The 26,457-nt window shown below is 42.9% G+C and overlaps 1 protein-coding gene across 1 annotated transcript in view; it reads left to right on the top strand.

The window, feature by feature from the left end:
* LOC118374735 (anoctamin-10) overlaps window positions 1-26,457 on the top strand; it is a 46,316-nt gene continuing 19,859 nt past the window's right edge. Inside the window, exons 1-13 of the mRNA XM_052511849.1 lie at window positions 1-91; window positions 1,031-1,252; window positions 2,380-2,539; window positions 3,184-3,381; window positions 3,684-3,818; window positions 5,456-5,575; window positions 5,792-6,361; window positions 6,613-6,668; window positions 6,773-6,847; window positions 9,690-9,872; window positions 10,308-10,499; window positions 10,721-10,849; window positions 25,689-25,805. Of these exons, the coding sequence (XP_052367809.1) occupies window positions 2,401-2,539; window positions 3,184-3,381; window positions 3,684-3,818; window positions 5,456-5,575; window positions 5,792-6,361; window positions 6,613-6,668; window positions 6,773-6,847; window positions 9,690-9,872; window positions 10,308-10,499; window positions 10,721-10,849; window positions 25,689-25,805 (1,914 nt within the window). The 5' untranslated portion in view covers window positions 1-91; window positions 1,031-1,252; window positions 2,380-2,400. The remainder of the gene's footprint in view (window positions 92-1,030; window positions 1,253-2,379; window positions 2,540-3,183; window positions 3,382-3,683; window positions 3,819-5,455; window positions 5,576-5,791; window positions 6,362-6,612; window positions 6,669-6,772; window positions 6,848-9,689; window positions 9,873-10,307; window positions 10,500-10,720; window positions 10,850-25,688; window positions 25,806-26,457) is intronic.

Genomic DNA, 26,457 nt, shown 5'->3' on the forward strand with positions numbered 1-26,457 from the left:
ACCCCTAAAGAAGAACGCGACTTTTTTTTACTGACGCTGTGGGACGTGATATTGCGGAAGATACACACACACACGCCACAAATGAACTCTGGTATGGTCAAATACAATTATTTACACAAAAATTGGTAGTCGTATTCGATAGGCTCTTATCAGAGACAATGCTATGGATTCTGTGTTTTATATGACAACCTCAATAGTAATAATAAACTAGCCAAACCAAACTAACAAGAACCAATACTTGTATACTGGGAGCAAGACCATAATCATAATAACCCTCACCTGATTGTCTAGTGAGGTTTAGTCTAACCACAAGGCAGGTAACCACTAGAGCGTTGGACCAGTAACCGAATCCCTGAGCAGACTAGGTAAACATCTGTCGTTCTGCCCCTGAACAAGGCAGTTAACCCGCTGTTCCCCATTGTAAATAAGAGTTTGTTCTTTATTGACATTCCTAGTTAAATAAAGGTTAAAATAATATTGTCAACATTATAACTACTGTATTTTTTTTCATAATAAAGACATATGCCGTATGCCTGTTCTACTAGAAAAACGTGTTAGAATCCTATTCAAATGAGGAAGCCCCATTGACAGTGTTCTTCTCGTGATTTACTTGCCTCTGTTCCATAGAGATAGATACAGGACTCTAGTGCCCAAAAACCGGTCTAAGCATGGGCAGCGCATTTGAAGACTTTCACTATTTTAATAATATTTTGAAGTATTCATTGGGGTGGGACTTCTTATGGGTTAAGGAATGAACACATAATTCCATCCAGATCATCAGGAGGGATCAGCCAATGAATTATACTTGTGAGCAAACATTCCATAACTGGAGGTGGCATTCAATCACCAACCTTGGCTTTGTACCTTTTCAAACAACACACTCCAGGTGGCAGTATGCACCCTGTCAGTTCGTTTACTATCTCATAGAAATAGCAGAAGAACAAAAGTGACTACACTGCCCATGCTCTCACAGACGCCATAATAGGACAGATACAATGTTGCGTCCTCTAACTATCTCTATGCTATGTAGGCCTACACACACAGCAAAGCACGTTGGTGGGTGTGATAACTGCGGGCTGAAGTCTACAGCGGCGCTTGCCTGTCAGTGCCAGTGACGTGGAGAGGCAGAAGTCAAGCAACTCTTCTGATTTCTCAAGACAATAGAAGATTCGAAATAGGTATTTATTTTCGACTTGGCATTGTGGGAAACCTTTAAAAGTGGACCTTGTTGCGCCAGCGAACGAAGCACGTGGTGAGTAGCCTTGTTTATAGAGATTTGTTGATGTAAAAGGCCTACCGGTATCTACTTTTCCGATTTGCGTCAAATGTTTCCCCAGTTGTACGTGACAATGTTACGTCAAAGCTCAACACATTTCTTCAGAGTAAAGCAATCATGAGTATACCCTGTAACAGTGTTTATAGACACCCATCGATACTGCAACGAACGTGCGGTTCATGCCCCGCCCTCTCTCACACCAAAACACTTAGCTGTCACTGTCACTAGCCAGCCTTAGCTGACATTCAAAATCAGATTTAGGAGCAAATTACATTTGAACCTCTTTAATACATGGGAAATCTGTTTTTTTTAAGCCGTTGTGATTCAACGTCTAAAGTAAACAGTCGAATGATATCAATCAGTTGGGCTGAACCCAAGCCATAAGAATGACTTAAAGAGAAGGAGATTTAGAATATGAAGGCAACTTCAGAAGTTAACGACTTCAGACTAAAAGCTAGCCTGGGAAAGTTAAAGGGGGATACCAAGTTAGTTAGTTGTGCAACTGAATCCAGTCAACTGAAATTTGTCTTCTGCATTTAACCCAACCCGTCTGAATCGGACCAGTCTCTTTAGCCCAAAAACCTACAAAACTACATTCGTTTTCCCATAAGCGTTGTCCAGCGAGCTATGGCAGAGTTAGTGCATACAAAAAGACGCCATTACTATTTCTCTATTGAACGTTGAGATTGCTGAAAGGCCAGCTTTTTTTGGCAATGACAAGGAGTGGCAAGGAGTGGAATGTTAGCTAAAGAGACTGGTACTCAGACTAGTAAAACGCCTCAAGGCTGAACCCCTGAACATACCACACCTTGTTAGGTAATATAAGATTGTTTTAGGCCAGGTGAAGGTGCTGCAACTCACATTTGCAAGAGGAGCAATAAATAATTTGGTTACCTAGAGCAACATTTGTATGTGCAAAAACTGATATTTTATAGATTTAAATAGCCAATGTTGTTTATGTATTTAGGCTATGTAAAACACATTGTCACTGTACACCGATACTTGGATGTTCAAAACTGAAGAATGCTATTCTGGCCTTGTCATTTTGGTCCTTGTAGGCAGTCATGTTTAATTCATTTGTTTCCTATCTTGTCTCTCCCCAGGCTTCACAGGGAGAGGGGAAAATGCAAAAAAGCTTGTCACTGTATGACAGTGATGGCTCAACATTTGCACCTCTGGTGGTCATCGAGTTGGTTTCGGAAACCAAAGAGGAAGCCATCGCATGGTTACTAAAGAGGGTCAGAGACAAGCAGCAAGATGGAGGTACAGTACATTGAGCTTAGCTTACCTACTGTATATTGGGAACAGAGATTTGAAGCTTCCCAACAGTTGAAACATTCTTCTCTCCATCGCTTTTCAAATTGCCTCTGCTTCCTCTCTTTTGGCTTCCACTCTATCGTGCTCTCTGAAAGTGAGCGAAACTGATCCGATAACATATCTGGGCCCGTGTCCACAAAGCATCTCAGAGTAGGACTGCTGATCTAGGATCTGTTTATAAAATATTATTATGATCTAAATAGCAAAACTGACCCTAGATCAGCACTCCCAGTGTGAGATGCTTTATGAATACGCGCCCTGATGCCACCTGTGATAAGCTACGTGAAAACAAAGCAGGCTGACCTTATCACTTACTTATATGGTGAAATACTCACTGAAAAGAGCACGGTTCAGTACAATAGTCCCTTTTAGTTACTGCATCTATTAACCAGTCAGTCTGGCTCTGTTGATACAATATGGTTGTCCTAGGCTACGTCCCAAAATGGCACCCTATTCCCTACATAGTGCACTACTTTTGACCTGAGCCCTGGTCAAAAGTAGTGCACCATAAAGGGAATAGGGTGTAATTTGGGATGAACACCTAGTCTATTGATGCCTTCATACCTGTCCTGATTCCTCTGCTGTGTTAGGGGCTGAGCTGCTGGTGGAGCAGCTGACTCCAGGGGCTCAGGGCACGGAGAAGGACAACCCCAATGTGTATGTGGTGGGGGCCTCTGGCAAAGGCTTCTATACGGGAGCTGAGGACGTGGGCCTCTTCAAGGAGTTCAACGACGGCTCCATGAGAGGCTTCACGTATGCCAACAAGCACAACTTCAAAGAGTTCCAAGGTAATCTAGGGTACAGTACGTCACAAATGGCGCCCCCTATTCCTTATCGCATAGGGTGCCATTAGTGATGCATACATAGTAAACTGTGAATGTACTATAGATGATGAATAGTATTTTAAATGTTCTGTATTATATTATTACAACTATATTACTATACAAATACAATTACAATACAATAATTAGATTGATATGTAAATACAGCGTGTTGTTTAAATAAATATCATTACTACACTAGTGTAAGAGCACGTTATTGTATTGTAAAGTGATTAATTGTGTTAATTGTCTGCGTCTCTATACTACAGGTGATGGGGATGGTTTTCTGAGCATGGCAGAGTGTCAATACATCATAAAACATGAACTGGACAACCTGAGGGCCAAGGATGAGGCCCACGTGCCTGGATATCCGAAGATGAAACTGTATCCAGGGAAGTCAGTCAGTAAGTACACCACTGACCCTATGACCTCAGCCACACTGAAACACTGGGTGCACAGTCATCAAACCTAGGTTCAAATAGTATACATTTTCTTTCAAATACTCTGAGCCTGCTGCCTGGATTGGAATGCCAGATGGGCAGGGTTTGGACTTTTGTGACTATTCCATTGGTTCCATTGTGCTAGGGAAGCTCGGAGCCATTAACGCTGTCGGCAGTTTATTAGGTACACCACTCCGTTCACCAAAATAGTGCGCTCCTACAGACAGTGAGTCATGTGGCCGTGGCTTGCTATATAAAGTAGGCAGACAGGCAGCGAGGCATTCAGTTACTGATCGATTGAACGTTAGAATGGGCAAAGCGACTGAGCGTGGTATGATCGTCGGTGCCAGGCGTGCCGGTTCCAGTATATTTTCATGCATGACAGTGTCAAGGGTTTACCGAGAATGGTACGACAAACAAAAAACATCCAGTCAGCATCAGTCCTGTGGGTAAAAACGGCTCGTTGATGAGAGGTCAACGGAGAATAGCAAGAATCGTACAAGCTAACAGGCGGGCCACAAACAGGTAAATAACGGCACAGAACGTCATCTCGGAAGGCACAACTCGTCGGTCCTGGTCATGGATAGGCTATTGCAGCAGACAACCACACTGGGTTCCACTCCTATCAGCTAAAGACAAGCAGCAGCTCCAGTGGGGATGCAATCACCAATACTGGACAATTGAGAAGTGTAAAAACATCACCTGGCCCAATGAATCCCCGTTCCTTTTCCATCATGCTGATGTCAGTCAGGTGTATAGATCTTCTGTATGGCTCAGTCAAGTTCAGCACACATGAAAACCAATACTATTTGAACCCAGGTCTGAAGCCAATTCCATATTTGAAACATAACATACATAATCCTCACATTGTCTCCCCATCAGAGTCAGCAATAAGGACAATAAATATGCAAATGTCAGTGGATTATTCAAATACGAGATAAGGAGTCAATGCTCTTGCTGAGCAGATAGACTGCTATTCAGCTTAACCAATTGTTTAGAAAAATAATGCAACGTTTTGGAAATAATTTTGTCAAGAAATGACGTGAAATTAAAGCTTTTTATTTTTATACAAATATACTAGTACATATGTGGGTCCCCACCATTGTCTGTATGTTATTGTTTCAGAAAACTAAGCTTTCTCTCATTATGAGGAAAGTTAACAGTTCAAACTCAACTGTTTTCATTGCTCTCAAGTAGCCAATGTTCTCAGTCATTTTTAGCACTTCAAGCAATTTAACTCGGGAATTATCTCTCACCAAAAGAGCATGGGTCTGCATAGGCCAGCTTTTCCCAACCCCGGTTCTCCAGTACCCCCAACAGTATACATTTGTTATTGTAGTCCCAGACAAACACACCTGATTCAACTTGTCAACTAATCATCAAGCCCTCAATGAGTTAAACCAGGTGAGTTTGTCTGAGGCTGTAACAACATGTTCTGTTGGAGGTACTGGAGTTGGGGAAACACTGGCGTGGGCCACTAGTTCAAGTTTCATTATGTTTATCTAATAAAGATGGCTAGAATCACATGACAAATAGCGTCAGGAGACTGGAGGGGGGGGGGGGTGAATGGACTGACTCTTCTGTTTTTAATGTAATCTCAGTACGCAGAATGCAATCAAAGGGGATCCTTGTCCAAGTTTTCCCTCTGCATGAGAAGGAGGAACTCAAAAGGCTTTCCTTTTCCTGGTTCAAAAAGATCAAGTTGTCCTTCCAGCCTCTTGGTAAGTTACAGTTGCCATGGCTTGATCATTTTGCCCTTTGAATCCTAAGGCTACACAGTATTATCTTAGTGTTCTCCATCTCTTTCAATATGAACTTCACTGGAGTATATACAATGATTAGGCTATCACCATGTACAAGACATGGAACATTCTAAGAACCTTCTAATAGCTTGTTTGTGACTAAATCCTCCCCATGATTCCCCATGGTCCATCCAGATGACATCAGGCACTACTTTGGTGAGGGTATGGCACTCTACTTTGGTTTCCTGGAGTATTTCACCTTGGCCCTGATCCCCATGGCCCTCATAGGCATACCATACTACCTCTTCGACTGGGAGAACTACGACAAGTTCACGGTGTTCGCCGGCTTCAACCTGGTGTGGTGCACGGTGATCCTGGAGTTGTGGAAGCGCCTCAGCGCTTCGCTGGCGTACGGATGGGGCACCCTGAGCAGGAAGAAAGCCTTCGAGGAGCCGAGGCCGGGCTTCCACGGCGTCTTGGGCGTCAACCCCGTCACGGGGCGGGCGGAGCCACTCTACTCAAACGCCAAGCGTCAGCTGAGGATCTACCTGGTGTCTGTTCCCTTTGTGCTGCTGTGCCTCTACCTGTCTCTGTATGTCATGATGATCTACTTTGACATGGAGGGCTGGGCCTTGATGATCCATGATGAGGAGCCTACCTTCTGGACAGGACTGCTACTTTTTATCCCCAGTATTATCTACGCTGTGGTTATAGAGATCATGAACCTCATATACCGCTATGCTGCAGAGTTCCTCACTGGCTGGGGTGAGTGGGATTGGATGGGTGGGTGGATGGGTGGGTGGATGCATTTTAGCTGATATTTTATAATACATACAATGTTGTTTTAACAATGCAGAAAACAACAGAACACACAAATCATTGAGGCTAAAAATACATTGTCTTAATGCTACAGTGGTGTTTCCTGTGTTCCTCTTGTTCTTTTGCTGACTGTAGGGAGAGTTGTTGACTTGATAGAAGACACACTGTATATGAAGTCAATGTTATTTTTGCTTTAGAAAACCACAGGCTTGAGTCAACATTTCAAAATCATCTGGTCCTTAAAGTACTGGTGGTGAGTCATACATGAAATTGGTTTGTTTCCATGATCATTTCAAGTTAAAAATTGATTTTGAAAATCCTTTTGTTAACAGTTTACTTGTCATCTTCTCTCCCCAGTTCAACTTCTTCAACTGTTTTGCCTCCCTATTCTACATTGCCTTTGTGATGCAGGATATGGTGCTTCTCAGACAGGTGGGTCACTACCAATGATGTGTCTATATACCCTGGATGACTAACAGGGGGCGCTGTATTGAAGCCACCACGCAGCCATCTTGGTAACCCTCCTTCATTGTAAACAAGATTTTGGAAGCTATAGAAATGCATGTGTTAATGTCTACATTTGTTTTTGACATGTATATTCTATTACGGACACAAATGCATCATTTTATATTATATGTTAGCAAACCATAAAACAAAACAAAGATATAAAAAAAATCTTTGTATATATATAATATATTTTTAGTTCTATTGTTACTGTCTCCACTACTACTACAACAACAAAACATCTTAAATATATGTAATTCTGTCCTATTGAATTTCAACACTGTAGAATTCCATTCATTCCTATAGAGGACTGCTCCCACTGGGGAGAGCCAATATGGCCAACCGGTGGCTTCAAAGCCTCTCAAATGGCCAATACATAAGCATCAGCAATCCAGAGTTGATACACATCATTGGTCACTACTGGCCTTTGGCCTTAGATGTTCCGATTCAAGTGATCCATCATTCCAGACATGGACGGCTAGAGGCACTAGCAACAGAGACAGCGATAGATATATAAGGCTCTCACTACTAGCAATATCCCCAATGCTGTTATTGTGTTTCATTTTCTGTCTAAATAGCACCCTATTCCCTATATAGTCGACTACTTTTGACCACAGCCCTAGGAGCCCTGGTGTAAAGTAGTGCATTGTAAATGGAAAAGTGTACCATTTGGGATGCAACCAGAGTTGTTTACTGCAGCTACTACTGCTGCTACTTCTGTTGCTGCTACTGCTACTTCTGTTGCCGCTACTTCTGTTGCTGGTGCTGCTACTTCTGTTCCTGCTGCTACTTCTGTTGCTGCTTCTGCTGTCAATCAATCAAATGTATTTATAAAGCCCTTCGTACATCAACTGATGTCACAAAGTGCTGTACAGAAACCCAGCCTAAAACCCCAAACAGCAAGCAATGCAGGTGTAGAAGCACAGTGGCTAGGAAAAACTCTCTAGAAAGGCCAGAACCTAGGAATAAACCTAGAGAGGATCTAGGCTATGAGGGGTGGCCAGTCCTCTTCTGGCTGTGCCGGGTGGAGATTATAACAGAACATGGCCAAGATGTTCAAATGTTCATAAATGACCAGCAGGGTCAACTAATAATAATCACAGTGGTTTTCGAGGGTGCAACAGGTCAGCACCTCAGGAGTAAATGTCAGTTGGCTTTTCATAGCCGATCCCTCAGAGTATCTCTACTGCTCCTGCTGTCTCTAGAGAGTTGAAAACAGCAGGTCTGGGACAGGTAGCACGTCCGGTGAACAGGTCAGGGTTCCATAGCAGCATGAGCACCAGCACGGCCAGGTGGACTGGGGACAGCAAGGAGTCATCATGCCAGGTAGTCCTGAGGCATGGTCCTAGGGAGAGGGGGAGAGAGAGAGAGAGACTACTATTTCTGCTGTTGCTGCTACTGCAACTACTGCTATTGGTGCTGCTACTACTTACTCTGCTACTGCTATTGGTACCAATGCTACTACTGCTGCTGCTACTACTCATACTACTGCTACTCATACTACTGCTGCTACTCATACTACTGCTGCTGCTACTCATACTACTGCTGCTACTACTCATACTACTGCTGCTACTCATACTACTGCTGCTACTCATACTACTGCTGCTACTCATACTACTGCTACTACTCATACTGCTGCTGCTACTCATACTACTACTCATACTACTGCTGCTACTCATACTACTGCTACTGTTACTACTGTTACTACTGCTACTACTCATACTACTGCTACTACTCATACTACTGCTACTGTTACTACTGCTACTACTCATACTAATCATACTACTGCTGCTACTCATACTACTGCTGCTACTCATACTACTGCTGCTACTCATACTACTGCTGCTACTCATACTACTGCTGCTACTCATACTACTGCTGCTACTCATACTACTGCTGCTACTCATACTACTACTCATACTACTGCTGCTACTCATACTACTACTCATACTACTGCTGCTACTCATACTACTACTCATACTACTGCTGCTACTCATACTACTACTCATACTACTGCTGCTACTCATACTGCTGCTGCTACTCATACTACTACTCATACTGCTGCTGCTACTCATACTACTACTCATACTACTGCTACTACTCATACTGCTGCTGCTACTCATACTACTACTCATACTACTGCTGCTACTCATACTACTGCTACTACTCATACTGCTGCTGCTACTCATACTACTACTCATACTACTGCTGCTACTCATACTACTACTCATACTACTGCTACTACTCATACTGCTGCTGCTACTCATACTACTACTCATACTACTGCTGCTACTCATACTACTGCTGCTACTACTCATACTGCTGCTGCTACTCATACTACTACTCATACTACTGCTACTACTCATACTACTGCTGCTACTCATACTACTGATGCTACTCATACTACTGCTACTCATACTACTGCTACTACTCATACTACTGCTACTACTCATACTGCTGCTGCTACTCATACTACTGCTACTACTCATACTACTGCTGCTACTCATACTACTGCTACTGTTACTACTGCTACTACTCATACTACTGCTACTACTCATACTACTGATGCTACTCATACTACTGCTACTCATACTGCTGCTGCTACTCATACTGCTGCTGCTACTCATACTACTGCTGCTACTCATACTACTGCTGCTACTCATACTACTGCTGCTACTCATACTACTACTACTACTCACACTACTGCTGCTACTCATACTACTGATGCTACTACTATCTACTATCAATATCCTCTTTAATTTCCTTTCAGAGTCTGGCCACGCTGCTGATAACGTCTCAGATCCTGAACCAGATCATGGAGGCCTTCCTGCCCTACTGGCTCCAGAGGAGGAGAAACAAGAAGGCCCATAAGAGGATGATAAAAACCATGGAAGACAAGGAGCTGCCCCTCTCTGAGCAGGTCAAGCTGGAGGCAGACATGAGCACCTACCTGGTGAGTTGCAGGACTCAAGTTATGGGGGAATGAATGTGTAACTAGGAAGGTTGTGATGAATGTGAATGATACCTTCATGTTCGTTGCAGTATCTTTACAATACATTTGAGTCATTTAGCAGACTCTCTCATCCAGAGCGACTTACAGGAGCAATTAGGGTTCATTCCTTGCTCAAGGGCACATCGACAGATTTTTCACCTAGTCGGATTGGGGATTCGAACCAGTAACCTTTCGGTTTCTGGCCCAACGCTCTTAACCACTGTCTTGATTGGTTATGCTTTTATGCTTTCCTTATACACAGAATACCCCCATCAAGTGAAATGTTACTGCAGTGTTTAGACAGACATAGATGAAGAGTCCAGTGGCTGAAGTGGGTATTGTAATGCTCTAGTCTAACCTCATGAATCTGTATAAACTCTGTTGTGTTCTATTCAGGGAACATTTGATGACTACCTGGAGCTGTTCCTGCTGTTTGGCTATGTCAGTCTGTTCTCCTGTGTCTACCCTCTGGCCGCGGTGCTGGTGGTGCTCAACAACGTCACAGAGGTCTACTCGGATGCCTTCAAGATGTGCAAGGTGTTCAAAAGACCCTTCTCTGAGCCTGCAGCCAATATAGGGGTGTGGCAGGTAAGGCTGACCTAATAGCTCTTTCTACTCTGTTTAGTTCTCTATAGTACATTTAGTGTGGTTGGTTGGTTTGATTGACTTTATTTGATAATTAAAGGAGATAAGTTTTCAAGGATAAAAAGGTTAATGTCTAACTGTGATGATTGTTTTGAACTGTGGTGGATAGGAAGGAAAGGGAGACCAGTCAGAGGGGAAAGTTCCTGTGTTTTCTTTTCTTCCAGCTTGCCTTTGAGGCCATGAGTGTGATCGCCGTGGTGACCAACTGTGCCTTGATTGGCATGTCCCCCCAAGTCAAGTCCTACTTCCCAGAGTCAGAGACACAGCTCATAATGTGGGTGGTGGGCTTCGAGGTACTGTACCATTTTCACACCTCTCACTCTTCACACACATGTGTGCAATCATTTCCTACTCATTTTAAAATCGAATGAAACTTATTTCCAAGATTGTGTCTGTTTTGGTGCTTCTTGCGCCTAAATAGATTTGAAGCAGGCTGGCCAGCAGAATAGAGTTGAAGCAGGCTGGCCAGCAGAATAGAGTTGAAGCAGGCTGGCCAGCAGAATAGAGTTGAAGCAGGCTGGCCAGCAGAATAGAGTTGAAGCAGGCTGGCCAGCAGAATAGAGTTGAAGCAGGCTGGCCAGCAGAATAGAGTTGAAGCAGGCTGGCCAGCAGAATAGAGTTGAAGCAGGCTGGCCAGCAGAATAGAGTTGAAGCAGGCTGGCCAGCAGAATAGAGTTGAAGCAGGCTGGCCAGCAGATGGTGCCAGAGAGTCATAGAATGAGAGCTCCATCCTTGCTGCTTTGGTAGCGTGTGTAAAGATGATGATGACAGGGTGTTTATGTCCTGGCTGTACTGTAGGTCTTGTCTCCTCCACTGTGTCTTTGAGTGCAGCTGTAAGCAGGTAAGAGTACAGAGGGTAGGCCAATAGATAGGACCTGTGTTAGTGGGGGAGGTATGTGTGGAAGATGCACTGTTAGAGCTTCCAGACCCAGAATAACTCCAGTCAGTCCACGTTTGTTAGGATCCCAATTGGGGGAGCTCGTTGTACAACATCCTCCGCGTGCACCTCCAGCCCTCGAGAGAAAATGCTTAAAATAACTAAGACAAAAAAAGAGCAGAGGGGGCCTGAAGCAGAGGAGAGGTAGTTCATTAGGATAGAATACACTTATTTTATTAGTCCTTAGAGGCCATTCTAGTGTGTTTTATCTATATGCTAAACAACATTGTATTTTTATGGATTTGAAACGAGGTCATGGGTGCATGTTTGGTTGAAAATAGTTGTTGCATTTGTCTACAGAACTGCCGCAGAGCAAGTAAACCAGTTCTCTTAATACTAACTGCGTATGACAATCCCTTTACTGCGGTTCAAACACTTCAGATTTGTGCATTTATTGATTTCCTGTCTTTGCACCAGCTAATACAGACCAGCAGCAATACAGACAGAATCATGGACATCCAGATAGGCAGCAGTAAATACAACACACCTCCTCCTGCACATACTGTATGTCTCCAGCGCCCAGGGAGTTGCCCTGACCACCCTGTGAGAATGAAGAGCGTGTGTGGCCTGTATACTCCGTGCTTGGGCTCTGTGCTCGGCTGCTCAGGCCTTGATGCTGTGTGGTAATATAATGCCGTGACCTCTAACCTCAGTGGCTCAGGCTGAAGTTGGCACGGAGGTGAGCTGCTGCAGAGAGCAGGGTGGATCAGGGCTTATTTTCTCTCTGTCTCTGCGATCCACCTCACTCTGTAGAACATGTGATGTCACACAAATCTACAGCACGGGGGTTATCAGACTGGATTACTGTCTGGTTGTCTGCGCATGAGAAGGAGAGGGATCGTGAGGGAGGGATAAAGAAAACAAGAGAGAGAAATAGGAGAGAGCACAAGGTTGCAAGAGAAGGAGAAGTGAGGGTAGTAGCTGAGAGAGATGAACCTACCTCACTAGCTTATTGTACATCCAGGCATGTTTCACACTGCTGCCAAGCAGCACATTTCCTGTAGATCTGTGGGTTGGCGTCTCCCTGCCAGATGATTCAGTCCATTACAGACTGGAGCAGCAGAACCAGCCCTGCTATTCAGCATGCAGGGACAGGGTACACACACACTGATCCTTTCTGGATGCATTGTTTGTTTATGTATTCATTGAACGTTGTCAATACATAATCACCGCAAAATATCTGGCAGAAACGATTTGAGAAATATTCATGAATCACTGATCCACATGATACACTGTGGCAGAGGCTGTAAATATCTAGATTCTATTCTATGAATATCTAGATTCTATTCTATGAATATCTAGATTATATACTATGAGTCGTGCTACAGAGGCAGTCAATGTTGCGCACATATAGCCTGCATCCCAAATGGCACCCTATTCCATATACTCCCCTATGGGCCATGGTAAAATGTAGTGCACTATAGGGAAATAGTGTACCATTTAGAATGCTGCCATAATAACCAAGCCAGTTACAGGAAGCAGAGCAGGATATGGCTATTAGGGCCTCTAGTGCCTTCTGTCAGGGATGTCAGTCCTGCTCTAAGATACAGAGAACAGGTATTTCTGAGTCAATCCAGCTCTACGACACAGAGTGATATGTTGCTGCTGTACAATACCTCATTTCACCTTTGAGGTGCAGACAGTACTATAGTGCAGTGACTTGTGTTGTGGGACCAGACCACTGGATCATATAGGAGGAGACTGGGGACCAGACCACTGGATCATATAGGAGGAGAGTGGGGACCAGACCACTGGATCATATAGGAGGAGAGTGGGGACCAGACCACTGGATCATATAGGAGGAGAGTGGGGACCAGACCACTGGATCATATAGGAGGAGAGTGGGGACCAGACCACCGGACCATATAGGAGGAGAGTGGGGAACAGACTACTGGATCATATAGAGGAGATCTGGGGGGACCAGACCACTGGATCATATAGGAGGAGAGTGGGGACCAGACCACTGGATCATATAGGAGGAGAGTGGGGACCAGACCACTGGAGAGTGGGGACCAAACCACTGGATCATATAGGAGGAGAGTGGGGACCAGACCACTGGATCATATAGGAGGAGAGTGGGGACCAGACCACTGGATCATATAGGAGGAGAGTGGGGACCAGACCACTGGATCATATAGGAGGAGAGTGGGGACCAGACCACTGGATCATATAGGAGGAGAGTGGGGACCAGACCACTGGATCATATAGGAGGAGAGTGGGGACCAGACCACTGGATCATATAGGAGGAGAGTGGGGACCAGACCACTGGATCATATAGGAGGAGAGTGGGGACCAGACCACTGGATCATATAGGAGGAGAGTGGGGACCAGACCACTGGATCATATAGGAGGAGAGTGGGGACCAGACCACTGGATCATATAGGAGGAGAGTGGGGACCAAAACCACTGGATCATATGGGGACCAGACCACTGGAGGAGAGTGGGGACCACCACTGGATCATATAGGAGGAGAGTGGGGACCAGACCACTGGATCATATAGGAGGAGACTGGGGAAAATACTGAACCACCCCAATTTAAAAAAACAAGCATCAAATGAGAAAATGAGAAAATCTTGTGGAATTGGATTTCTTCACCACCATATAATGGCGCATTGATAGGCTAACTTCCATATATGTGATCTACCTTGCATAAGTTTGTGTTTTAAAGGCCATGGACTCAGTCTAGTCAATGCAAAATGTTACGAGGGCCCTTCGGCTCTGTCTGTCTCGCTCTCCTGGCTAGCTGTTATTCCTCTGTCCTGTCTGTGATTGGCTGGGACAGGGCTCATTGTTGAGCAGGTGATACCTGGGTAATTACTGTACAGCATGGCATACTCACAGAGCAGTAACCAGGCAACAGGGTAGCCGAGCCACGGACACAGAGACGGTCGGAAGGAGGGGAGAGAGAAGAGAAGGCTGAGGATGAGGAGTAATTGAAACACTTGATGATGCCTTGGCAGTCAGGGCATCCAGGCCAGGCATTCTCTCCAACCTCTGCCTCTCTGATGCACTGATCCCAGTCTAGCGGTCACTAGACATTGGATTGATGGAACATTCCTAGATGTAATGATTAGCCTACATGTAAAGATTATTACACCAAGTTTGCACACACTAAAATGCTGTTGTCATTGTCAAGTTGAATGTGTTTGTACATTTGCACAGATTATGTAATAGAATTATAGTTAATGTTAATCTACCCTTTCATGCATTATCCGTAGACCAAAGCACAGACTGACTATACTTTTTAAAATTTAGATGGAATAAACATTCCACGGAACAAGGAGAAATCGGGAGGAAATATTTATGTTTTACCTTCCATCCTATTCCCAGATAAAGCCTATACTATTTATGCTAGTAAAACACATCAGTAGTCTTTGTTGTCACTTTCTCCATGAGGGTTAAAGGCAGGAGTCAGAGAGTAAAAGTAGTGCACTATGTAGGGAATAGGGTGACATTTGGGATGTGTGCTGTTTACCAACTTAATCCCTGAACACTGCATCTGGTGTGGCTTTTACTTTGCTGTTTTGATTTAAATATGTACATTTATTTCTCGCTATCAAACAGTGACACATTTTTAGAAAATGTTACCTAAGCTCTCTCTGTGTGTGTGTCAGGGTTTCCGTTATGAAAATGTGGTGCCAGACATTTGACCTACAGCATTTTCATTTAAGTAACAGACATTTGAGAAATGTACTGGTCCAATATGATTAGGGTGTCTGCCCACGGTGCTCAGAATGACAGAAATCACATTTTAGATGATGGTAATTCATTTGAACAGAACATGCAGGTGGAGGATGCAATGACGTGTGTCCTTACCGCGCACTTTGAATACGTTAGAATAACTGTCCACATTTAACTTTTTCTCAGCCAACGACGACTGACCAACAGCAAAATCACTAGTAGATGCATAGGTGGGGCGTGAGTTTCATGTTCTTAAATAATAAGCTGAGCTCCTCAGTGTCACACCTTGGTCTTAGTATTTTGTGTTTTCTTTAATTATTTGTTCAGGCCAGGGTGTGACATGGGGTTATTGTATTGTCGTATTGGGGTTTTTGTAGGCATTGGGATTGTGGTTGATTAGGGGGTGTCTAGTATAGGCTTGGCTGCCTGAGGCGGTTCTCAATCAGGTGTCAGGTGATTCTTGTTGTCTCTGATGGGGAACCGTATTTAGGTAGCCTGGGTTTCACTTTGTATTTCGTGGGTGATTGTTCCTGTCTCTGTGTAGTTTCTCCAGATAGGCTGTATTAGGTTTTCACGTTCCATTTGTTGTTTTGCTTTTGTATAAGTTATTTCATGTATCGCTCTTCATTTATTAAAGACATGAGTAACCACCACGCTGCATTTCGGTCCGACTCTCTTTCTACAAACGAAGAACGCCGTTACACTCAGTCATGTTTTCTTCGCCTCACATTGTCAACGAAGTCTGTTTGTTTTTAACATCCATTGTGAAAGATAGTTCCTCAGAATTAGAAAAATCTTTCCAACACTCCCGGCCTCGATAATCACCAAGCGTTGGTGTGAAAAAGCGAAATATCATGATCTGATGATCCCATATAGCTAGTGGAAACGTCATTAAAAAACACAGCTGTCTGTCCGGAGTTCACTGGCACAGAAACTTCAAGGTGCTGGAATAGGCTAGTTGATACAGTGTTGCAAGTTCCCTATCAACAGCTTTTGGCCAGACCCAGTTGATGATTTGATACAATGTTCATACAACTTCTCTACCAATAGCCTAAGTCAAGACAGACAGAAAGGGAGGCAGACAGGCGGAGCAGAGATTAATGTGATTGAAAGAACCAACATTTTAATCAGGATATTTTCTACTGTTTTTATTTGTCAGCTTTAGGCCTATGAAATGTACTTAGTTGATGATGGAAGATATAGCCTATAGGCCAATGCAGCAGTAGGCCTATCTCTGAGTTCAATGCGCTCTTCTTTAGCCACCAATGGATCACAGTGTGTCCATGTGGCGGAGGCTGGCACTCTTTTGACATATTTAGCATTTCACTCCAGATTTCTATGATTAACCACGTGGCAATGATTTTGAGAAATTACAATTGTATTTATTGAAATGAAACTGTTCCATGAAAATGTGCATATAAAAATAATCCTAACTGTCACGCAGGTTGGTAGAAATGGTAGGATAGATTGTAAACTTCCCCAAACTTGAAACTCAGGAGCTGCCTTTGTGCTTTACTATAACACACATTAAACATATTTGTGAACGAGCAAGCGCATAGGAGGTCCCGATTAGTTGATTAGTGTTGTGCCGAAAACCTGCCCCCTGCCAGAACACACCCCTCCACGTGAATGCGCACACACTCCATTCTTCATTGCTGCGACTTGCTTGCTAGTTGAGATTTCTGATCAGTTAGGCTGCGTTTCATTTGATTTTTTTTATGTCGGTTTGATCCCGGGGGGGGGCACTAGTAATATCTGCAGTTTTCGTTTGGCTATTTGTTTCAAGTGTATTTTCTGGCTGAAATCCCCACCCCTTTCTAATTTCCTTAATTTTGTGGCTATAGTCAAATACTTTCTGTGGCTCACAACAGTCAAATACTTTCTATAGAACAAACTTTCAGGATAGGCACTAAAATGAATAAAATGTGTGTTATATACAGACAAAGTAAAGGGGTATATTACAGACAAAGTAAAAGTATATTGAATAATTAATGTGGTTATATTACAGACAAGGGAGTATATTAAGACAAGGGAGTATATTACAGACAAGGGAGTAAAGGGAGTATATTACAGACAAGGGAGTATATTACAGACAAGGGAGTAAAGGGAGTATCTTACAGACAAGGGAGTAAAGGGAGTATATTACAGACAAGGAGTAAAGGGAGTATATTACAGACAAGGGAGTAAAGGGAGTATCTTACAGACAAGGGAGTATATTACAGACAAGGGAGTAAAGGGAGTATCTTACAGACAAGGGAGTAAAGGAGTATATTACAGACAAGGGAGTAAAGGGGTATATTACAGAGTATATTACAGACAAGGGAGTAAAGGGAGTATCTTACAGACAAGGGAGTAAAGGGAGTATATTACAGACAAGTATATTACAGGAGTAAAGGGAGTATATTACAGACAAGGGAGTAAAGGAGTATATTACAGACAAGGGAGTAAAGGGAGTATCTTACAGACAAGGGAGTAAAGGGAGTATATTACAGACAAGGGAGTAAAGGGAGTATATTACAGACAAGGGAGTAAAGGGAGTATATTACAGACAAGGGAGTAAAGGGAGTATATTACAGACAAGGGAGTAAAGGGAGTATATTACAGACAAGGGAGTAAAGGGAGTATATTACAGACAAGGGAGTAAAGGGAGTATATTACAGACAAGGGAGTAAAGGGAGTATATTACAGACAAGGGAGTAAAGGGAGTATATTACAGACAAGGGAGTATCTTACAGACAAGGGAGTAAAGGGAGTATATTACAGACAAGGGAGTAAAGGGAGTATATTACAGACAAGGGAGTAAAGGGAGTATATTACAGACAAGTAAAGGGAGTATATTACAGACAAGGGGAGTATATTACAGACAAGGGAGTAAAGGAGTATATTACAGACAAGGGAGTAAAGGGAGTATATTACAGACAAAGGGAGTAAAGGGTAAAGTATAAGACAAGGAGGACAAGTATATTACAGACAAGGGAGTAAAGGGAGTATATTACAGACAAGGGAGGGAGTATATTACAGAAAGGGAGTATATTACAGACAAGGGAGTATCTTACAGAAAGGGAGTATATTACAGACAAGGAGTAAAGGGAGTATATTACAGACAAGGGAGTAAAGGAGTATATTACAGACAAGGGAGTAAAGGGAGTATCTTACAGACAAGGGAGTAAAGGGAGTATATTACAGACAAGGGAGTATACAGAAGGAGTAAAGGGAGTATATTACAGACAAGGGAGTAAAGGAGTATATTACAGACAAGGGAGGGAGTAACAGGGAGTATATTACAGACAAGGGAGTAAAGGGAGTATCTTACAGACAAGGGAGTAAAGGGAGTATATTACAGACAAGGGAGTAAAGGGAGTATATTACAGACAAGGGAGTAAAGGGAGTATCTTACAGACAAGGGAGTAAAGGGAGTATATTACAGACAAGGGAGTAAAGGGAGTATATTACAGACAAGGGAGTAAAGGGAGTATATTACAGACAAGGGAGTAAAGGGAGTATATTACAGACAAGGGAGTAAAGGGAGTATATTACAGACAAGGGAGTATATTACAGACAAGGGAGTATATTACAGACAAGGGAGTAAAGGGAGTATATTACAGACAAGGGAGTATATTACAGACAAAGGGAGTAAAGGGAGTATATTACAGACAAGGGAGTAAAGGGAGTATATTACAGACAAGGGAGTAAAGGAGTATATTACAGACAAGGGAGTATCTTACAGACAAAGGGAGTATATTACAGACAAGGGAGTAAAGGGAGTATATTACAGACAAGGGAGTAAAGGGAGTATCTTACAGACAAGGGAGTAAAGGGAGTATATTACAGACAAAGGAGTAAAGGGAGTATCTTACAGACAAGGGAGTAAAGGGAGTATCTTACAGACAAGGGAGTAAAGGGAGTATATTACAGACAAGGGAGTATATTACAGACAAGGGAGTATATTACAGACAAGGGAGTGGAGTATATTACAGACAAGGGAGTAAAGGGAGTATATTACAGACAAGGGAGTAAAGGGAGTATATTACAGACAAGGGAGTATATTACAGACAAGGGAGTAAAGGGAGTATATTACAGACAAGGGAGTATATTACAGAGTAAAGGGAGTATATTATATTACAGACAAGCAGTAAACATTTCAGAACAACTACTAGTTGAATAAGACATGGGAGAGATGATGAATTTTGGCAAAGAGATTTATTTGTAGACTAATACACTTGAAACAAATAGCCAAACTGAAAACTGCAGACATGACTAGATCCTCCCCCGCGATCAAACTGCCATAAAAAATAAAATGAAACGCAGCCTAATGTGATCAGAAATCTCAAGTCGCAGCAATGAAGAATTGAGTGTGTGCGTGTTCACGCGAAGAGGTGTTGGGGGGGATTCTGGCAGGGGAGATTTTAGGCACAACACCAGCCCTGCTGGAGACCGAAGCAAAATCTTTTTAATCAGACAAACTCTGCCAACACTGATAAACAATCAATTAAAATGACGTTGTCCATATAATGGTCCTACTATCAGGGGAGACAAATAGAATATGACGTCCATCTAAGCTGGAGCAGGAAACTGTTGTCCGATAACTAACTTTAAAGTGGCACTGATAGAGTGAATATGCGCAGTGCGCACTCACCAGGGATATACTGGTGCCAATAAGATAGACTATAGGCCTACTGTTGTTCGCTCAACTAAAAGACAGATTTGAGTATTTTCATTGTCTTCTCTTTACAGCAATAGCCATTTGCTTTCCAAACTATGTTTCCCCGCAATTTAATTTATAATTATTGCGATATGGCTTGCTGGTCTTCTACTTTTCCTTGACAGTCGCAAGTCAACAATCATCTATTTGATATTTGCAACGTGCACAGCCTAAATTGCGCGAGCTGCCTTTCCTTCCGACTTGTAGGCAATGAGATTTAAAACAACAAGACTAGGGGAAGCTAATGGTCCTCTGTGGCTAAATCATGATTTAGTTGCCTATTTTGAATGCTTTTATTTCTGTATTGCAGGCTAATTAGGCTATCATTTTGGCAATTGATTTCAATTTACTTAGGGAAAGCTTAGCTTCCCCTAGCATTATGGGCTCGCCGCCTATGTCAATCTACTATCCCCCATAGTAAAAAGAATTGACCTATTCTATTGGTCAGCTTGTCGAAAAACAAAATAGCCCAAACAGACCCTGGGACAGTTTTGGGACAATAGAGAAAAAAAGGTTAAAAAGCAATGAATCTTATGCAACAGACCAGAACATTTAGCTGAAAAATGTAAAATTGGCCTTTCTAATTTTATTTGTTGGCTTTTCATTTTTTTAAATTCCGAAAGCCGGCTAATGGAAACGTGTGTGTGTGTGTGTGTGTGTGTGTGTGTGTGGACAGAAACAGAACATCCAGTGACAACTCTGACAGAGGTTTGTCCTGTAACTCACAACCCAGGATGAAATACTAATGACCTGTCTGGGGGATGCATAGAGGATGTCTGGGAGAGGAGAGGACGGTCAGTCACTCACTCGGTTTGCTCTGTCTGACCTGGTGATTTATCTCACATAAAGGTTGACACAGAGGAGAGAGGAAGGGGAGTTGTGATGTATGGTAGAGTATTAAGTACCTCTGTCTAGATACAGAAGCTGGGCTGGCACACCGCTACTGCAGAGGTGAAGATGTCCGTTTAGCCTGCTGACGATCAAGGACGCAGGTGGAGACGACTTCTTAAGATGGGACATAATGGGAGTGTATGCAGCCCAACTCTACTGCAGACTGTGTATGGTCTTATTAACCACTCTTACTGTGTAACAGCCAGAATAGCAGGAGGGTGTCACAGATCCATAACACTAGTGTGCCGACGATATCTGAATTGTGCCGCAAAACCCCATATGGTTGGTATTTCACAACATGAGTGATAATGAAGGAAGTGGGAGAGGGGCTATTATTTTCATGGGGATGAACTGAAATTGAACTCGCACTGTAGATTTTAATTGTAATTTTTAAATTTTACCTTTATTTAACTAGGCAAGTCAGTTAAGAACAAATTCTTATTTTCAATGACGGCCTAGGAACAGTGGGTTAACTGCCTGTTCAGGGGCAGAATGACAGATTTGTACCTTGTTAGCTTGGGTGTTTGAACTTGCAGCCTTCCGGTTACTAGTCCAACACTCTAACCACTAGGCTACCCAAGTAGGCTTGATATTCACTGCAGCGTTAAGGGCCGTCCACACCTAGGACATTAACTAGAATGATAATTTTAGATTTGTATCTTGATAGATTTTGTTATAGTCATCGTCCTAGGTGAGGACGGCCCTTAAAGATGGTTATTAGGAAGTGTTTAGTACTATGACAGAGTCGAGAGATGTCAGAATGTATAGCGAGGTAAACGAAAGGTTGCTGGTTCGAATCCCCTAGCCAACTAGGTGAAAAATCTGTCGGTGCTCTAGAGCGAGGCACTTAACCCTAATTGCTCCTGTAAGTCGCTCTGGATAAGAGCATCTGCTAAATGACAACAACAAAATAGACCGTTCCTTAGCCGTCCCTTCTTGCCTTGGTCCTTTATAATGCTGAAATATGATAACGCTGCCTGGTATAATGCAGATGGCTTTATGTGTTTGGCTCCTAACAACGCTGTCTATCTTTCTCCCTCACGGTTTGCTTTGCCAAAGGGAAATCAGCTATTGTCCTCTGAAGCCACTGTGATGTAGTCTGTGGTGTGTGTTGTTGAAGTCCAGAACCCTTTGTACCCAGTAACTGAATGTCTGATTCTGTCACCATTGTTGTGGTCTCCTTTTCTATTCTGTAGAGCACGATCAGCCTAGTGCTAGCTCTAGTCATATCTGTGCATTGACTCAGATACTGTGCCCTGAATCCCACCATATTCCCTATTTAGTGCACTACTTTTGACCAGGGCCCATAGGTCACAGGTCAAAAGTAGTACACTATATATGGAATATGGTGCCATTTGGGACTGAACCTGTGTATTAATGTAGTGTGCATCAGCTCTGTGTGAAGCTGTGCCCCCCTGCTGACTGGCATCTCTATTTACAGCCCTTTGTAGTCCTGTTCAATGCTATTCTTCTACTATATATGACTCCAGTCTAGTCTTATTGAAGCTACCTGCCTGCTGTACTGAATAATCTCTGCAGGCCTGGAGACCTCTCCACAACCCTCCCTGTCTCCTCTGCCCATCAATGCCTTGGGTGCGTCCCAAATAGCACCATGTTCCCTATATAGAGCATTACTTTTGACCAGGGCCCAGAGGAACAGGTCTCACACCGACCTCGCGGTACATCGAGGAACAGTAGAGGAAACAGTACCTGCCTCGAGATCAATAAACGGAAATTGGATCGAGCTGAAGTAACTTGGTATGAATCATCTTGATGTAATCATTGATTCTCATGTGGGAGACGTGCCACCTCTTTCTGCATTAGTCTCATATCCTAGAACACACAGTCTGCTGCCAGACTCTGGCCTGTCACATTGTGTGAATGCACAGTGCTCCATGAGGCTCATTCTCACTCTGCAGTTGGCTGTCCCAAGGGTTACTGCAGAACCATGTCTCCGCAACATGTCCAAGTGTTTATGGCAAGCCACCAATGGCCGCCTTTCAGACGAGATCTATTCACAAACCCCCGACGTGAAAAGTTAGATTAAGAAATTCTGTTCGTGCCGCTTCACAGAATAAATGGTTAAAAATGACTCCCGATCAGTTGGAATCAAGGTGGATTGAAATGCTAATTTGCTAAATGAACAAGGCAGTGCAGTTCTGGCCCCAGCTACATGGGGTGAATACTGAGCAGAAGGGATTTTGGTACAAAAACAGATTGCCACTAGATTGCCATGCACTGTTTAGCATCATAGAGAAGTAGTTTGATATTGAGTCAGAGCATCATAGAGAAGTAGTTTGATATTGGTACTGTCTCAGAGAAGTAGTTTGATATTGAGTCAGGGCCTCTTCTGCACTGTTTTATTGAGTCATCATAGAGAAGTAGTTTGATATTGAGTCAGTCAGCATCATAGAGAAGTAGTTTGATATTGAGTCAGTCAGCATCATAGAGAAGTAGTTTGATATTTGAGCATCAGTCAGGCATCCAGAGCATCATAGAGAAGTAGTTTGATATTGAGTCAGTCAGCATCATAGAGAAGTAGTTTGATATTGATAGAGAAGTAGTTTGATATTGATAGCATCAGAAGTAGTTTGATATTGAGTCAGGGCATCATAGAGAAGTAGTTTGATATTGAGTCAGAGCATCATAGAGAAGTAGTTTGATATTGAGTCAGGGCATCATAGAGAAGTAGTTTGATATTGAGTCAGAGCATCATAGAGAAGTAGTTTGATATTGAGTCAGGGCATCATAGAGAAGTAGTTTGATATTGAGTCAGAGCATCATAGAGAAGTAGTTTGATATTGAGTCAGGGCATCATAGAGAAGTAGTTTGATATTGAGTCAGGGCATCATAGAGAAGTAGTTTGATATTGAGTCAGAGCATCATAGAGAAGTAGTTTGATATTGAGTCAGGGCATCAAGATGAAATGTACCCCTTTCAACTAACATTTGAATTTGTTAGTGTTCTTTGGTTTTCCAATGTGTGCCAAGCCAACCCTATCTCTCTAAATGCCCATAAACTCCTACTGTCAAGTACCAATCAGCTAAAAGGCTGTGGTGTCTTTAATGTTGCATTTCAATCAGTGTAACAAGCTCAGTCAGCGTTGAGGCCAGACAGACTGGACTCCCTTCGCCCTTTTACATTCGCTATACTGTAAATTCTACTACTTAGCTCACATTTTCTGCATCCCAAATGGCCCCCTTTTCCCTACATTGTGCACTACCCCTGAGAGGCCCTGGTCAAAAGTAGTGTACTATAAAGGTATTATGTTGCCAATTGGGATACACAATTGTCTGTAATAAAGTAGTGTACGGCTGAAGGAGAGATGGAGCGCCACACACACCTCCCCATCCTTCTAGCCCAAACCACCTATCTGAAGAACACTTTCCATAGGAGAAAATAGCCTGTAATAACAGTATTTGGAAGTTTTCAGTCGACAACATTTGTCAGGCCTAACATGTATGAAGCCTTTTACTGCGATGAAAGTGGTGGCTGAATCCGATGGAATTTCGGCTGGCACATACTGATGAGGTACAGCGTGTTGTGGCAGCTGGCAATTCTCCAGCAATGACAGACCTGCTTTGCATAGCAGTGTGTTGGCATCGATTCAGAGTAATAAAGCTGGTTTCTGGTCATGCAGTTCGAAGTACACTTCTCTCGGCCGTAAAAAATGTATTGAGAAAAAAATGATGTATGTGTTGGATATTGGTCAGGTTGCTACCTCTGTGTCTCACACCTTATCTTACCTCACCTCAGAGGGGCTGTGAAGATAACAGGTGTGCTCTTTGCCACAAGTCGTCCTCACCCCACTTCCCCTTTGTCTGCTGTTCATCTGTCTCCTCCAATCACCTCAGAGGGAGGAGGGTGGGCCAGTGTTGTACTTTCTGTATTCACAGCACTCTCTTCTCTCTTCCTTTTGAGAGATTGGGATTGTATTTTCAGAAAAGCCCTCTTGCCTGTCTTTACCATTACAGTTTAATATTGAGCTCCAGTGAACTGCTTAGGGGCTGATTTAAAGAGTTAGGGTCCAGAAGGGTCTTCAGCTTCTTAACTCTCACACAGAATAATCAGCAGGGTCTTACTGCATGTTTGTCACCCTGTAGTCTCCTGTTTTGCTTACAGTATTTCAAGACATTCTTTGATTATCTGGTCCTTAGTTAAGAGGTGTGATCTCTTAAATGTTAACCCTTTCAGCATTATATCTGGGAAAATAACGGACAAATAAAAAATAAAATACAAATAATGATTCTATGGTTTGGCGTATTTATGGTTGTACGGGTTCGTTCGTACTTTTACCTGACGCAGGTTTCACGTGAAAACAGGACTGTTTTCAGACTGTGTGGGTCAGGTCAGCTGCTTGTTGTTAGCCTCGCTCTGAGAAGGAATGGAGCTAGTTCTGAAAGAACAGGGAATGTTCTGGTTAACTTGACTGACGTTGTTGTCCCATTGGGGAAACGTTGTTGCAGTATCATGTACATGTTTAAATAGAGTAGACTACAAATGACAATACAAAATTCACAAGTTCCATCCAGCATATACAGATGAAAGAAGACCAGCCTGGTAGATAGGAACATTAACCAGCTGTTTAGAGGGATATCACACCTGACACCAATGATTGTCTAGTTTAGTAATGTCAATGATTGGACAGCGGTCGGTGATGGTGTTTGTTTGTCTCCAGAGCAGTTTAGATTGTGTTGTGATGTTTCACTTCAGCAGCGAATCACGTTGCATCTGTTCAATCAGTTTAAAACTATTCTTTATATCAACTATATATATTTCTGTTTCTGAATTCTAGGATAATAGAGAAATATAGTTTCTCAGTACAATATAACATCATAATACACGTCTACTTTTCCTGTTACATGTCCTAAAGTCTCCCCATACTTCCCTGTTGTTCCTCTGTCTGCTGTTGTGGTTGCAGCACTTCCTCTTGGCCTCCAAGTTCATCCTGGCCTTTGTGATCCCAGATGTCCCCAAACACATCCAGATCAAACTGTCACGTCTGGAGTTTGAGTCCCTGGAGGCTCTGAAGAAAAGGGTAAGTTTGACTGACTGACTGAACCCCTCAACTGTATGGTGTGTTGAATAACGCTAGCATGACATACAGAGTGGTTTGACCTAACTTGAGTCTATTAAGGTGAAAAAAAAGCAGGTACCATCACTCAACCTGAAACTCTTTGGGGTGTGTTAAACCAAAAAATTATGAAATTCCCAAAAATAACATGAAGGGACTTCAAGGTGAATAAAATGTACAAAGTAACCCTAGATGAAGGAAAGCCACAGACTTCTGTGTGGATAAGCTGGGTATATGAGGTGTACGGCTGACGTGACTGTCTCTGAGACACCCATCAGGTTTATCATCTAGGTCTGATGGTTTAATGATCCATGTAGAAGGTTGTTCACGCTGCAGCTAACTAACAAACTGTGTGTGCGTGTGCAATATTCTAATGCGTTAATGAGGCTCTGCTATTTTGGCAGATGTTTATCACCTTGCATGTTGCTCAGAAGCAGGTCACACACACTCACACAGAGGACACAATCATCTGATTTCCCAGCACCAGAAAGAACCTGTATAAACTGCTTACATACCGTGTATAATGAAGGACAAAATAACAGATTATTTAGCAGAATAATGCAGACCCATAACTCTCTCCATAGCAGAATAATGCAGACCCATAACTCTCTCCATA

Source organism: Oncorhynchus keta, unplaced genomic scaffold, assembly GCF_023373465.1.
Source record: "Oncorhynchus keta strain PuntledgeMale-10-30-2019 unplaced genomic scaffold, Oket_V2 Un_contig_7609_pilon_pilon, whole genome shotgun sequence".
NCBI lineage: Eukaryota > Metazoa > Chordata > Actinopteri > Salmoniformes > Salmonidae > Oncorhynchus > Oncorhynchus keta.